General features: G+C 51.6%; 1 protein-coding gene across 1 annotated transcript in view; it reads right to left on the bottom strand.

The window, feature by feature from the left end:
• Ttyh2 (tweety family member 2) overlaps nt 1-15004 on the bottom strand; it is a 44468-nt gene that overhangs the window by 8612 nt on the left and 20852 nt on the right. Inside the window, exons 4-10 of the mRNA XM_075990017.1 lie at nt 11380-11600; nt 7321-7416; nt 6813-6885; nt 2300-2369; nt 2007-2062; nt 1233-1325; nt 951-1043 (exon numbers count right to left, since the gene is read on the bottom strand). Of these exons, the coding sequence (XP_075846132.1) occupies nt 951-1043; nt 1233-1325; nt 2007-2062; nt 2300-2369; nt 6813-6885; nt 7321-7416; nt 11380-11600 (702 nt within the window). The remainder of the gene's footprint in view (nt 1-950; nt 1044-1232; nt 1326-2006; nt 2063-2299; nt 2370-6812; nt 6886-7320; nt 7417-11379; nt 11601-15004) is intronic.

The following is a 15004-nucleotide window of genomic DNA, read 5'->3' as shown; positions in this document are numbered from 1 at the left end:
GGAGGCTGACTTCCAACTAGACAGATGAGGAGGTGACTAGTTGTAGAATTGGAAACAGGTTACATACATAACTTTATTAGTTTTTTCAAAAAGTCTATTATCTTATGTCTAAGTGTATACGATGTGTGTGTGGGGCATACATGGGTCATAGCATATGTGTTTATTCTACATCTATATGGGTTGTGGAAGATGCTGACATACACTGGCTCATACATTGCTTGGGGGTGAGGAGCTCACATACCCCTAGTGTGCTTTGCATTATTGTATATATGTGAGGTTAGGGTTTTGGTATTTTTTAGATAGGATCTCACTATGTAGCCCTAGCTAACCTGGAATTCACAGAAATCCACCTGCCCCTGCCTCCCAAGTTCTGGGTATTCAAAGTGTGTGCCACCATTTCTGGCTTTTCCCTTCCTTCCTCCCTCCCTCCCTCCCTCCCTCCCTCCCTCCCTCCCTCCCTCCCTCCCTTCCTCTTTAAGACAAGGCTTCCCAGGAGGTCTTAAATTCATGATCCTCCTGCCTCGGCCTCTAAGTACTGGGACTACAAGCATGCACTAGCATGTCTGTCAGGAGGGCATGCATGTATACATTGTATCCTGGTAATGAGATTGAACCACTGACTTACAAAATAGTGAGATGGATGGATTGACCCAGTGGCCAGAAGTCTAGGCAATGGTTAACTATACATTCATCATTTAGGTCAGGGAGTTCTAATATTCGAAAACTAACCTGCCCAACCTTCCTAGTTAATATCCTAAGTTCCTTTCTTTGTGCTCCCCTGCAGCCGTCAGAGAGAATCAAAAAGCTCCTTCCCACTATCTGGCTTCAGCCTCATTCCTGGGCCTGAAGGGAGGCCAGGAAGTCCTTTTCCTAGGTCTTTGCTGGCTTCTCTCTAGGAGAATGTGTCCTGCTGGTGTCTCCCACACCCTCCATGGTCAGTAACCTAGTACCTTGTGCAGCCCTCGGCAATCCAACATGGCAGTCAGCTGGTGCAGGCTGGTCTCAGAGGAGTTTAGCAGACTCTGGATGCCAAGAAGGTCTTTCTGCAGTAGGAGGAGGGAAGGGCTGAGCCACAGGGAGTGAGGGACGCACAGCTGGCAGAATGCCCTCCCCCACACAACCTGGCCAGGGTACAGGTAGGAGTGTGGCAGAGGAAAGGGCAGATGGGAGTGGGGGTTCAGCGAGGACTCCCCTCCTGCCAACACAGTCGCTATGTGTGGCAGTTCCCTTACCTTTGCTGTAGGGAAGAGGGGCACAGCAAACTGCAGCAGGCCCGCGACCTGGATCTGCATGGTGGTCAGAGAGCGCTGGAAGGCGGTCAGCGACTGAGTGGAGAGACCACAGCCTCCCGTGAGAATCCGTTCACCCAGAAGTCCCACAGCTACAAGGAGGCGTTTCCTCCTGTAGCCACACCACCATCAGGCAAATATACAGGAGGAACAGGCTGTACCCATTGTAAAGGGCTCTTGGACTCTGGATTCAGGGGACAGGCTTAAGAAGCTGGATTCCATTGGTTTTGGAACACTGGACTTTAAGTCATAGAAGGAAACTGTTCCCCAGCATTCAAATTTTGAGCCATTCGGCCAACCCAATCACTATGGTAGGATTATGCTCCTCCCCATATAAGGCGTCTTTCCTAACATCCCTCTCGCTTTTTATGAGTCCCACAGTCCTCTTGCTTCAAGCTACTCAAATGTGGTCCTCAGACTACATGGAGCTTGCCATGGAGCTTGTGAGAAAAACAGAACCTTGGGCTCTATCCCTACCGACCCAGCACCAGCAGAATGACCAGCTCTCCAGGGAGGAGCACACTGGGAGCATAGGAGAAAGGTATAGAATGCAGTGACCAAGAGCAAAGCCCCCTTCAGAGAATGGCTAAGAGACGGACCACAGGGAAGAGATGCCCAGCTGTCCACCATTGTGGTACACGGCAGGGTTCAGGATCCAGAGAGAGGAAGGTGATAAGGGGCTGTGGGAAGGATGAGGGTGCACTTGGGGAGCTGTACCTGCTGGAAGGGGCTGCTTAGGCTCTGACTGCAATGCAGGTAGTAGCGGGTCACCTCTGCAAAGCAACAGCATCCGTGTCAGGAAGCCCACAGGACACCGGACCCTCTGCCTGCTCAGTGGTCCAGCCCCACTCCCTTTTCCCTCCAGCTCCCAAAGAAGGCAATTATCCAAGAAGTGGTCTAGAAAAACCTAAGTCTGGGTAGGGAGACTCTTGGTGACTGCAGGAAGAGTCCCATAGGCTTAGCCTGAGCTAATGAATGGCTCTAGGGACAGATGCCCCAGAATACATTACCTGAACTGATCTGGCTCTGTGTGTTGTTCAAGATGTAGACGTCAGGAGCCACGCAGAAGTCACTGGTGCCCTGGAGACAGGAGTCGGGAGAGGAAGGTCAGACCCTCAGGCACTGGGAGGAGCGAGCCTGACACCAGCAACCCTGGTCACAAGATCTCTAACCCAGCCCGGGGCCGAACAGAGGCTGGGAGTCTGATTATCAGGTTTGAGTCTTGCCTCTCCTTTCCTACCTGTCACTTTGGGCAAGTTACTTACTTTTTGTGTCTGAGTAGTCTCGCCTGTTGTGTAGACCTGATGACTCTATTCACCTCACGTAGGACTATTAACCCAGGGGCAGCTGCAGGTGTGAGTGGGGGGGGGGTTCCTTTCCCTCTCAGGCTTATTTGCTCTTCTCAACAAGCTCTGGACACTCTGGTGATCAACACCTGGAAGGTCCCCAACTTACAAAACGAAACAAAATCTGTGTAGCTGTCCCGGAGTTCACTCTGTAGACCAGGCTGGCCTCAAACTCAGAGATCTGCTTGCCCTCTGCTTTCTGAAGTGCTGGGATTAAAGACGTGTGTCACTATGCCTAGCTCTGACTTGCCATCTGACGGGTGAGGCCAGGAAAAAGTTTATCTTGGGGCCTTTGGGGACAGGTTTCCATTGCTGAGACCAGGGGCAGGGGGTCAGAGGAATAGAACTGGAGTCGGAGCGTTGGGCTGGCTAAGGAACCACTAAGGTCAGGGTGACTGCATGAAAGAGGAGTTGCGAGAGGATGCCATGTTCTGAGCCTAGAACTGACTTGGGGTGCAATGGGGAACTGGAGAAAAGGGGCGCTCCAACTCTCAGAGCAGCAGGGGCAAACTCTGGTTCCTGTGCCCCGTACTAAGGGGCTACCCACTTCTCTGGTGCATGATCCCCGAGCTTGGAAATCCTGCAGGTGGTCCTGCAACATGAGGAGTATACTGTCTAAATGCAGCATCACCCCTTACCCACTGAATCAATACTTGGCTTTTGAGCTCTTTCTAGATGCGGGCATGGCTTTAGGACTGAGGTCTGGTACCTGTCAGGGGCGTATGTTTATGTCTTGGTACTGAGAGTAGAAAATGTGGGGGGGGCATTGGGGAGCAATAGGATCCTCTAGATTCAAAACTTCTCCAGAGTACCCTGACCTTCATTCATCTCTTTCCCCAACACAGACACGACCACCCTCCCCCCAACGTATGCGATCACCCACATGCACTCAGGATCGCAGAGGATGGTTTTACACACAAACCACCAACATACATAATAAATCAGCAAGCCTATTATTATCAGAGCTGCAGCACCAGCAGGCCCGGCGGTGCACCCTCACCCCTTGGCTGGATTAGCAGAGATGGGGAGCCGGGTTGGGGTTTCTGTAGAGAATAATGGTAAATGGAGTCACACCTCAAGAAGCCTAGGGTCCAAAGATGAGGAACTAGGAACTCCTTTATGAGGCTTCATCTATGCTGAGACTTCGCTTCCTTCTCTGCTTAAGCCAGGCCTGAGCTTTAGCCCGCATCTCCTGGGAAAGTGGGTTAAGACAGTGTGGGGTACATGGCTTACTGTGAGAATCCAGATCTACCAGTGAAGGTGATATAGACACGTGTGTGCACAGGCATGCATGTGTATGCATGTATGTGTTCATACAGTATTCCTTCAATAGAGAACAGGATTGAAAGGCGTGGGTGACTAGGGTGTCGGGAAGAGGGTCACTAGTGCAAGTAGGTCGGGTAGGAGGAGTTGCCAGAGGCTAGCCCAGGTGAGCCTGCAGGAAGCTCCTGAGTATCTGAAGGAGTCATGCCTGTGACCCTCAGAACTGTGGAAACTGTCTTAGCAGCCGAGATGGCTACCGCATGTCGAGTAATCCCTGCGTGCTGTCTGAGGCACCAACACTGCTCTTCTCCCCATTTTACACAGGAGAGCACTGTGGCGTGGAGACTTTCCGGGGGTCCTGCTGCTGGGAAGGGATGAAGGGATGACGAGGCTAAGACTAGGGGCTCTAGAAGCAATGCTCCTGCCTCCGACCTAGGAGGTGGGCCTGCTGCCCCTCAGGCCTGCGTACTCTGGGAGTGTTCTGTCTGTCACCGTTGCTGCGGTCAAAGCAGCTGTGGAGACTCCTCTTGCTCTCTTCCTTCTTGGCATTGCCTCTCCTCTGCCCAAAGAGCCCCCGGCACCTAAAAGCTTGTCTGTGGCTCTTACCGACTACATAGGGGTGGTCAGGAAGGCCAGCAGTGAGGGCCTAGGACCACGGGTCTGGAGGCTCTGAGCTTGGCCCCCAGTTCTCAGCCTTCCCCCAACTCAGCGTGTCCTGGAAGTCTTAGTGTCCACACTCTATCCTATGGATGCCCTGCCTGGTTGGCAGGTTGGGGGAAGGGCAACAGTGTGAATCTGGCCCCACTGCCCTCAAAAGAGGCCTCAGAGGGCAGGGCGGCAGTAGAGGAACACAAAAAGCTCTGCACAATGACCCCTTGACAGCTGGCGGCCTCCCCCCACACACCCGCAGCTCCTCCTTACCCCTTTTCCTATTAAAATGCCACAGCAGCCTCGCCTCTGTCAAAGACCCATTCAGAACCCTTGCACCCGCCTCTCCCGCACAAGGGCCTGACTAAAGGAATTAGGGAAATGGCATGGCTCCCAGCTCCCTGGCATTCCATGGCACCCGGCTGCAGATAAAACGACCCGTGGGTTCCTTGAACGGCGAGATGCCTGATGGGAGAAGCCCCTGTGGGAAGGGTGCCAGCTTCCAAGGGGCAGCTCACGGTGGCAAGCTGGATACCATCGCTTCTTCAAAAGGCAGAGGCTGCCAGAAGCAGGACCCAGTCCCGTAGGCTCAGCACAGAAAGCTTCCCTGTGCCTGCACTTGTCTCTGGAGCAGAGGCAGCCAGCCAGGCAGCTGTGCCCATCACTCTGGGCAGCGGAGCCCCTCCCCACAGTGTTTACAACCTCCCAGCTCCCAAGGCCGCTAGGATGCCTTGAACACAGCCTGGGCTCCAGCACTGTCTTTTCGGCACCAGGCCTTGGTGTGTGGTCGCAGCACAGAAAGGGGAGACGTGAGATGCCCGCGTCTTGTTTTTGTTGGTTTTGAGACAGGACCTCATGTAACCCGAACTAGTCTTACACTTACAAACCCCTGCCTTTAACCCCCTCGAGTGCTGAGATGACAAACGGACACCATCATGGCCAGTGGACCCAGTATGATCTGTGTCAGTAAGCTTACTAACTGGGCATTCTCAGCCCTCCCTCTCCCCTTTTACAGTAGTAGAGCTCAAACCTACAGCTTCTTACTAGGACAGGGTTCTGCCACTGAGCTATGTTTCCAGTCCCATCCCCCTACCTTAGATTTATTGTGTGTTTATGTGTGTGTAAGTATGTATGTACCACATGTGTGTCTGGTGTCCTGCTCAGAAGTCAGAAGAAGGCATTTAATAGTCTGGAACTGGAGTTATGGATGGCTGCAAGACACCACATGGGTGCTAGGAATGAAACTTGGGTCCCCTGCAAAGAGTAGCAGGTGCTTTTAGGAGTTGAGCTGTCTCTCTAGCCCCACAGTCTCCTGGCCCCTTTACAAGATGGGTCTTACTTAGCAAACTTAAATTCATTCTGTTGCTCACAGGCCTTTAATTTGCAGTCCTGCCTCGGTCTCCGGGGCATCTGGAGCCATAGACTTGTGTCACCAGAACTGGCTCCTTAGCACTTCTACACAGGCCTCTATCAAAAGTGGCAGAGCCAGGTGGTACCAGGGGCCATTTATCTCATGGATATGACAGACCAGTGCCCAAGACCAGTGCTCCCAGCCACCCCTAGGAACACCTGGCAAGGTGTGATGTGAGTAAGGAAGAGCAGGGGCAGACCACAGGGTTGGCTTACAGCCCTCAGAGCAGAGCGGTTCCTTGAAATCGCCTAGTGAAGTGTCTTCTTCAGCATGTGTGCAGTTGTATGTGCATGCACGTTCACACAGACATGCAGCAACATACACACACATAGAGCGAGCAAGCATCTATAACTAGTGATTCATACCACATTATGATGATCAGCCTACATAGGAAATCCTTCACTTTTCCATAACATTTGAGGCATCGCATACAGAAGCACACACGTGTATTTCAGAGCACATGTGAATGTAAGGGCAAAAGACTGCAGGGACAGAAGGTAGGAGACGCCACCTTCTTCGTACCCGGTGTCTGGGGGCAGGTAAAGGAACCCACCCAGCTTCCACCAGTTCAGCTTTGCGCACTCACACAAAAGCTACCCAGCCACCCACGCGTTCTCTGCATGCACAAACAAGCAGGGTGTCTTGTCTTGGCTCTGTCCCTGAAGCCCTGTAACTTTGGACAAACCCCTTCCTGTCTCTGAGCCAGGACCAAAGTGAGCCAAGACTCTTTAGTTCAAGACTCTGGGATGGTAGGTAAGGGACTGAGTCCAAAGGTAGCCTGCCAGGGTCTTTGAATAGGACAGGACAGACAGACTGTCTTGGTCAGACCAGCCACCCACAATCTCCTCTACTTACCACTGCAGCAGCCGTATCAGCAGCCAGAGAAGCCCAGCTGAGGATCAGGGTCAGCACCCCACAGCACAGCATGCTAGGAGAGAGGCAGACACTCTGGGATCTCAGCAGGGTGGACAGGGGGGAGTCTGCTGGACAGCAGTCATCCTACCTGGATTCAGCATCCTCCCTCCCAGGCAGAGCCCTACCTGGCCATGAATTGCCCTCCCACCCCACCCCATCTCCGTCATGCATCGACTCCCCCCACCTATCCCATCTCTGCTAACAGGTAGGAGAGGGCTGTGGATCCCAGTGGAGGCCAGGGTTGAAGAGACCCAGCTGTGACAGTACAGAGACAGCTGGAGTGTGGAGCATGTGACACACGAGGAGTCCTTTGCCTGCAAGGGAGCTGGTGCTGAGGAGGGTCATCCTGGCTGCTACCTCTCTCAGAACCTGCCTAGGCCCTCTTCTCCCTCTATAAGGGGCCTCCGGCCCAACTCTTTGCTTCAGGACCATAAACAGGGCTACTCACGAGGCTAGGAGACACTTGGAGCGCCTGGCCAGTCCCAGGCAGGTGACGAGGCAGATGACCAGGTCCAGAATGAAAAGAAGGAGGTAGGAGAGCCACCTGGGTGAAGGCAAAGAGAAGGTGAGGATCAATATAACAGAACCCCCCCACACCTACACACACACCTACACACACACACACATACACACACACACGCTGTTGTTGGGAGGCCAGAACAGCAGCCCGGACCAGTGAGAGCACAGTTCCGAGGCTGTGGGTCCTCAGGGGCTTGAAGCTGCCTTACCCTTGCCTTAACCATCCAGTGGAATACCTAGACCAGTACTGGGCACTAGAACTTTCCATCATGGTGGAAACAGTCTACATCTATACTGTCCACTCTATTCGCCACTATATTCACAGATGCCTGCTGGGAACCCAAGAACCTGAGGTGTGAATTATGCAAGCGAGAAAATGAAGCTAAAGGTGGTGGCAGACACCTGGAATCCAGCTCTGGGGAGTTCCAGGCTAGCCTGGGTTATAGAGCAAACTCAGCTTACAAAGCTATCACAAGATATGAATGTCTCAGTTTACTTAATATTACTGTTTATTTATTTGAGACAGGGTTTCTCTGTATAACAGTCCTGGAGGTCCTGGAACTAGTTCTGTAGACCATGCTGGTCTCGAGCTCACAGAGATCCACCTGCCTCTGCCTCCCGAGTGCTGGATTTAAAGGCGTGCGCCGCCACTACCACCCAACAATATTACTATTTTCTCTGAGGCTGGGGAGCAGGTCCAGGGCCTCATAGATGCTAACAAGAGTTCTGCCATTGAGCTACACCCCAGCCGCCCAGCCAAATTTTAATGCACTCTGACACACACGGTTGGAAGCATCCATAGTGGAGTGCACAGCTCTGTCTCTGCAGTTTCCTTCCTGCAATCGATCAGGCAGCTCCCGGATGCTCTGCTTTGTCTCTGGAACCTTCAGAGAGCAGATCTGGTAAGGCCTGACACTGTAGTCACAGGTCAGGGAGAGCCTCTGAGAGGCCCCCTTCTTTGAGGGATGCCTGCCTGTCTTGCCCAAGGCCTCCCATCTTAACACGGGGAGCCTCCATGGGATACACAGTGCAGTAGAGTGATTCTTCTGCCTTCGCGGGCCAAGTGCTGGAATTCCAGGCGTGCACCGCCATACATTTTATGCGGTGCTGGAGATCGGACCTCAGGTGTAAGCAGGGCATGATAGCGCTGACAGGAAGTGACAGAGGCTCTGAGGAAGATGGAGCAAGCTAGAGGTTCCCAGAGGCCAAGTAAGATTCTGTCTTTGTGAATGGAGGTTTGATGCCTAAAAGAAAGGGCTTAATTAAAACCCTCAACCCCCAGAGCAGCAGGTACCCCATGGCAGGTCTCTGGGGTCTCAGAAATGGGACTATGGCTTGGGGACATGAATTGAGCTGGCCTGCCACTCAAGTTTTTTTTTAAGTCAGAGTTGAAAGGAACTTGGGATCCATCTAGTGTTAGCGTCCTATGCTACGGACTCATGGTGGCTAAGATTTCCAGAAGCTGCATGGGAACCCTATACTCTCCTTCCTTCTAGAGGCATAGCCCCACCCCCCCAGCCCCAAAACCCTCCAAAACATGGGTTCCAAGCTCCCAACCTAAATCTGGGTTGCTCCTTCCATCTCCTCTCCCATCTGCAGGAAACCCAGATGCAGAGGGGCTCCTGTCCCCTCCACAGCTGTGCTTTTGCAGCTCCTGCAACCGCTGCCTATGTAAGCGGTTCCTAGAAACAGCTCCCGGGCGGATGTGTCTTCCCACGGGAGCCTCTGGGAACTGGGGGAGGGACTTCTCACCATAAACTTGGCTCTTGCCTGCTGAACTAATGCTGCCGGCTTCACCCCTCACCCCACCACATCCGGCATTGGTAAGCCAGTGTCCACATCTCAGCCCCAGGCAGTAACTCCGCTTGTTATCCCCTCCACGCTGGAGCTGGATGTGTCTCCCCAGTAAAGTGCTCCTGGGAGTGGAACTGTTGGGAAACCTTTCTGGGAAGCCTCCCAGAGAAGCCTGTGAGCTACAAACCCAAGCAGAGAAGGGGAAGTGACCCTCAGCATTCGGGAGCCCTGCTTGAACTACCCTTGCTCCTTAACCTGACCCAAATAAGGAGCCTCTTTTGATATATAAAATCTATACCCATTTCATCATGGTCTTTACTAAAACATCCACAGGATTAGCCAGATGAACTCCAGGGAAAGAGTCAGGTTAGTAAGGACACTCCTATGAATACTCCACTGGCTCTGATGTGGGGGCAGATTGTCTCCTCAGAGTTGGCAGCTCCTTTCGGTCCCCAAGGAGGAAGGCATCTTGCCCATGTCTGATAGGAGTAACCCCAGGAGCCTTGTCCATCTAGAATATCTTTGATATCAAGGAAATTCAAGGTCTGTGGGATGGGAGCATTGCCCAGATGGGTCCCTGATTGGCACATGGAGTTCAGGCCTGAGTGAGTGCTTCCCTTTGGGAAAGGGAGTCTGATGGGGGAGGCCTTGAACACTTCCTCTGGACTCAGCCCCCAGCTGCAGCCTCCCGGGTGGGGTTTTATGATATAATAGTACACAAATCCAGAAAACCAAGGCTATATTGTGCAATGCTGGACAGAGGCTCTGCTCTTCGTCAGTGGCTTGAAGAGGTGCCAAGTCGTTTGGGTGAGGGTGGGATTTAAAGAGCTGACACTTGCCACGCAAGACCCACATATCTGTTCCATCCCGTGTCTATGATACTGGATCCCTGACCCTTTGAGCACAGTGACGTGCATGTCACACACGATGCACGCACATTATATGAGTCCATGCTACCATTCGGGTGAAGGTCAACCCGGGACAGTGACAGCTGTCTCCTTCCTTGGCTCTCAACAGTGACCCTTCTGAGACTCTGTATTCAGAAGGAGGGCAGCCAGTCTGGGGCCTATGACCCAAGTTTAGTGACATCACTAGGGATGGGGTTACAGAGGGACATAAACAGATGCTGGAGGCCTAAGTTGCTATGGCCATTAATCTAGATTGTCAACTTGGTGGAGCTTAGACTCACCCAGGAGACAAATCTTTGGGCATGTCTGAGAAAGATTTTATTTTTGTGTGTGTGTATACATACACAACACATGTCATAATACATGTGTAGGTCACAGGGCAACTTGCAGAAGCCAATTTTCTTTCCGTCATGTGAGGTCCTGGAATTGAACTCAGGTTATCAAGCTTGGTGCCAGGGGCCGCTACCAGCTGAACTATCTCAATGACCCAAGATTTTGTAGATTATATTAATTGAGGTGATATGCTGGTTGCCTTTATGACTGCTTGACACAAGCTAGAGTCACCAGAGAGGAGGGATCCTCAGTTGAGAATATGCCCACATAAGGTCAGACAGTAAGCAAGCCTGTAGGGCATTGTCTTTATTAGTGATTGGTGGGAGAGGGTCCATCTTATCGTGGGTGGTGCTATTTCAGGGTTGGTTGCCCTGCATTCTATTAGAAAGCAGGCTGAGCGAGCCACGTGGAGCAAGCCAGCAAGCAGAACCTCTCCATGGTCTCTGCATCAGCTCCTGCCTCCAGATCCTGCCCTGCTTGAGTTCCTGCCCTGATTTCCTTTGATGATGAACAGTGATGTGGAAGTGTAAGCAGAATAAGCCCTTTCCTCCCCAACTTGCTGTTTGGTCATGGTATTTCAACGCAGATATAGTAACCCCGACTAAGACAAGCAGGAAGAGCCATTGAATAAAAAGGATAAAGCAAGCACCAGCAGACATTGCTCCGCTTCCTGACTGTGGATGTGATGGGACCAGCTGCCTCATGCTCCTGCTGCCATGGCAATGGACCACGCTCAAGCCGTGAGCCCAAATAAACTCCTCTTCCTTCCTTCAGTTGTTTGGGTCAAGATATTTAGTCACAGCCATGAGGAAGGGACATAATAGATGTGGTCATGGTGGGGTGGCTCCCCTTAGCCCTGCATTGCTGAGGTGCTACACAGTGAGGCTGCGGGGAGGGGCTGGCTCTGCATCCGTAGCCTTCCGTGTCCTCCCACTGCCTCCCCAGTTTCTCACCTGTAGTGTTCCACATAGGCAGTCTGGTGGGACAGCTCAGTCAGCTGCACGGTGACCTCCCTCCACACGGGCAGTCCTGAGAGCTGGTTGACGACATTGCTTGCCATCTGCTGTATGAACTTCAGGGTCTGGATATAGTCACCGCGAGCAGCAAAGATCTCGCTGAGCGGAGCCAGGTACTGTTCTAGGTCCACCTGCATCTTCTGGGTGTTTGCAGACACCTATGGGAGGTAAGGACAGGGCTAGGAGTCTGGCTCTGGGATAGCCCCTGAGAAGGTCTCTGCAGGAGGAAGTAGCACTTGGCCAGCTGGGCTTGAAAAGCTGTTTCACACTGACACAGACCCAGGGAGCTCATGAGACTGCTGCCCCAGGGGAATGCCAAGGACAGATGTTCCCCAAAGATCCATATTAAGGCCATGGCCACAGACTTGGTGATACTGGGAAGTGGTAGTTAGGTGTGTGACGGTACTTTAGGTCATGGGGGAGCGCCCTTCCTCAAAGGGGACACTGGAACTCTTTCTTCCCTTGCTTCTGCATACATCGAAGTGAGCAGCTCTGCCCGTCATGTGGGCTCACCAAGACCTCTCAGATCAAAGGCTCCAAAGCAACGAGACCAACCAGCATGAGACCAACCAGCATGAGACCAACTAGCATGAGTGGAAACCATGTCGAACCCAAACCAGTCTTTGTCTTTCTTCCCTCTCGCTTTCCTTTTAAAAAAAAATATTTTATTTTTGAGACAGGGTCTCAGGAAGCCCAGGCTGAATTCCAACTTGATATGAAGTTGAGAATGACCTTGAGTTCTTGATCCTCCTGCCTCCACCTACCAAGTGCTGGGATTATAGGTGTGCAGATCCTTTTCTTCATAAATTTGATGATCTCGGTGATTTGTTATAGTGCTGGAAAGCACACACAGCCCGGCTCCGTCTGACCCTGTTCTAGTTTTCCCTGGGTTTTGGCTCTCCACTCCAAGCCTTTCTGCAGCCTCAGTTTCTCTAATCTGAAAACTCGAGCAACAAGCTCTGTACAAATAACTCCAAACAGAAACCCCCAGACCCTAAAATCCCAAATACTTCAGGTCTCTTGAATTTCAGACAGGTGGAGCTCAACCTGGATTCCAAAAAGGGAACCAAACCAATTCATTTTTTCTTCCCTGATTATTCTCCTAAAGTCTGAATCACTTGCAGTGAGGAAACCAGAGACTTGGAGTCCCAGGCTGCCACTTTGTCCAATAGGATCCCCAGGTACCCGACAAGAGAAGGGGTTTGTCTCTGAGCTAGAATCAGCTTGTAAAGTCCCAACCGCAAGGCAAGGCAGAACAATGGGGCCTTGGAAACAGGGAACAGATGCCGTCTCCTCCCACCCTGGCCCTGGGGCAGGAGGAGGAAATCAGTGTCTTCTCTTGGGCTCATAGCCCCCCACTTCCCAGGATGTCTGTCTGGCTAGGTGGGTATAGAGGCACCCCCGTCCTTTGCTTTGGCCTTAAGTGAACCCCGAAGGAACATCTGCCTACACAAACCGAAACGAAAGGATGGTGGCAATGGCTGTCCTTGCCAGCTCCCAAACAAGGGGCAAGGTGCAGCTTACACTGCAAATGTCATACTCAGGGGCACTAGGCTTGGGGTCACAGCCCCACAGCCATCTAAGCAGAGACGGCATGTTTGCAGCTAAATGAGGAAGGACTCTGTTTCTGTTTTGTTTTCAGATAAGGTCTCCATAATTGTCCAGACTAGCCTGGAACTAGTTATGGAGTCTAAGTGGACTCGGATTTGAGATCCTCCTGCCCCAACTTGTGGATAGCTGGCACTATAGGACTCTGCTGCCAGGGTCTGGCTTTGCGGCCTTGACATTGTCATAGACAAGCAGTTAATGGAGGGCAGGGTGCCTGGTTAATCCTTACCCAGCAGTCTTGGCTCCCACAGCCTGCAGGATAAAGGCATGGCAGAGGGGCAGAGGAGGGCACAGCCATGGAGCCCAGGAGAGCATTCTGAGCTCTGGAATCATGGGAACTTGACATTAACCTTGAGGCTCTTCATGCCTTTCCTACACTGTGACTTCCTGATTCTAGAAGAGAGAATGGCTCTCTGTTTCTCTGTGTGTCAATGCTTGCTTCTTCCGTTTCCTGGTTTCATCTGGGCTCTTAAGAGAAGGCAAGAGATTAAGAGACACCAAGATAGAGACAGCTAACTGGGCAGGCTGATTCATGCCAGTAGAATTCTAGCACTTGGGAGGCTGAGGCAGGAGGATTGTCTTGAAGTAAAGGCCAATCTGCACTACAGACAAGCCCTTGTCTCAAAACAAAACAAAAAAAGCCCTCCCAAAACAAACAAAAAGACAAATCAAAAATTTAAACTTTGTCTTAGACTTCTTCAAGCTCTCTACCCCCCACTTGTGTGCATGCACACGTGTGTGTGTTGACAGAGATCTCATGCAGCCTACAATGACCTTGAACTCCTATCTTCTATCTATCTATCTATCTATCTATCTATCTATCTATCTATCTATCTATCTATCTACCCATCTAATCAATCTAGCATCTCTTCCCATGAAACAATACCAGAAGGAAAAATGAACTTGACAGATGTTTACTGGCTTGTGGCTTTGTTTCTTTTCTTTCTTTCTCTGCTACAAGGTTTTGCTATGTAGCCCAGGCCATCCTAGAACTCCTGATCTTCCTGCCTCAGCCTACTAAGCAATTAGATTACCGGCCTTAGACACCAACCCTGGCCTATTCTCTAATTGTGGCTTTGTTTGGTTGGTTGTTTTTTTAAGACAGGGTCTCTACAGAGTTCTGGCGGTCCTGGAACTTGCTGTGTAGACCAGGCATATGCCACCACACCTGGCTATTCTCTAAATTTTTAACTTCTCTATTTTTGCTTGGGGTTTCTGTTTATTTGGGGATTTGTTGTTTGTGAGAGGGGTTTGTTTGTTTTCTGTTTGTTTTTGAGTCAGGATCACTGATAGTTCCGGTTGGTTTCAAACTCCCTGCGTAGCCAGGGAGGACCTTAAACTCCTTCTGCCTGCATCTCCGGAGTCCTGAGAATATAGTGTTCAGTGCCACACCCCAATTGTTGGATGTTTTGAGTCAAAGTCAGGACCTTCTGCATCCTAGGCAAGCCAGCGCTCTGCCAACTGAGCTACATGCCCATCCTTGGTTTGTCTGTTCTTAAGGTCACCCTTGACAGTACCAAACTGAAATGCCAGGCTTGATAGCCGAGTCTATAATCCCAGATTCAGGGGGAGTGGCCTTCCTTAGCTTTGTGCTTGCTCACATGGTTCCCAGTCCTTGAGGTTCAAAAAGACAGAGGTGTGATTCCCCCAAGATTGACTGTGGCTTTCTCTTGGGAACCGAGGATGAGGGGGACAGCTCAGCTCTTCCGCCAGACGGGAACAAGGACCAGCTAGAAAGCTAGAAGGTCACTGTTTCAAAGAACAGGGGTGTGGTTTTCAAATTGTGGTCCCCAGGCCAGCAGCATCACCCAGGGGCTCATTACAAATGCAAATGCTCAGCCTGTCTGAGGTGAATTGGAGCCCCAGCAGGGTGGGGCCTGCTGCCACAAATCCCAACTACCTGTAGGTGATTCTGATTATGTGCCAGGTTGAGAACCTCTGGGGAGGGGGGGAG

This window comes from Microtus pennsylvanicus, chromosome 11 (genome assembly GCF_037038515.1).
Source record: "Microtus pennsylvanicus isolate mMicPen1 chromosome 11, mMicPen1.hap1, whole genome shotgun sequence".
NCBI lineage: Eukaryota > Metazoa > Chordata > Mammalia > Rodentia > Cricetidae > Microtus > Microtus pennsylvanicus.
The sequence above is the reverse complement of the archived record's forward strand: the minus strand, read 5'-3'. Positions and strand labels throughout refer to the sequence as shown.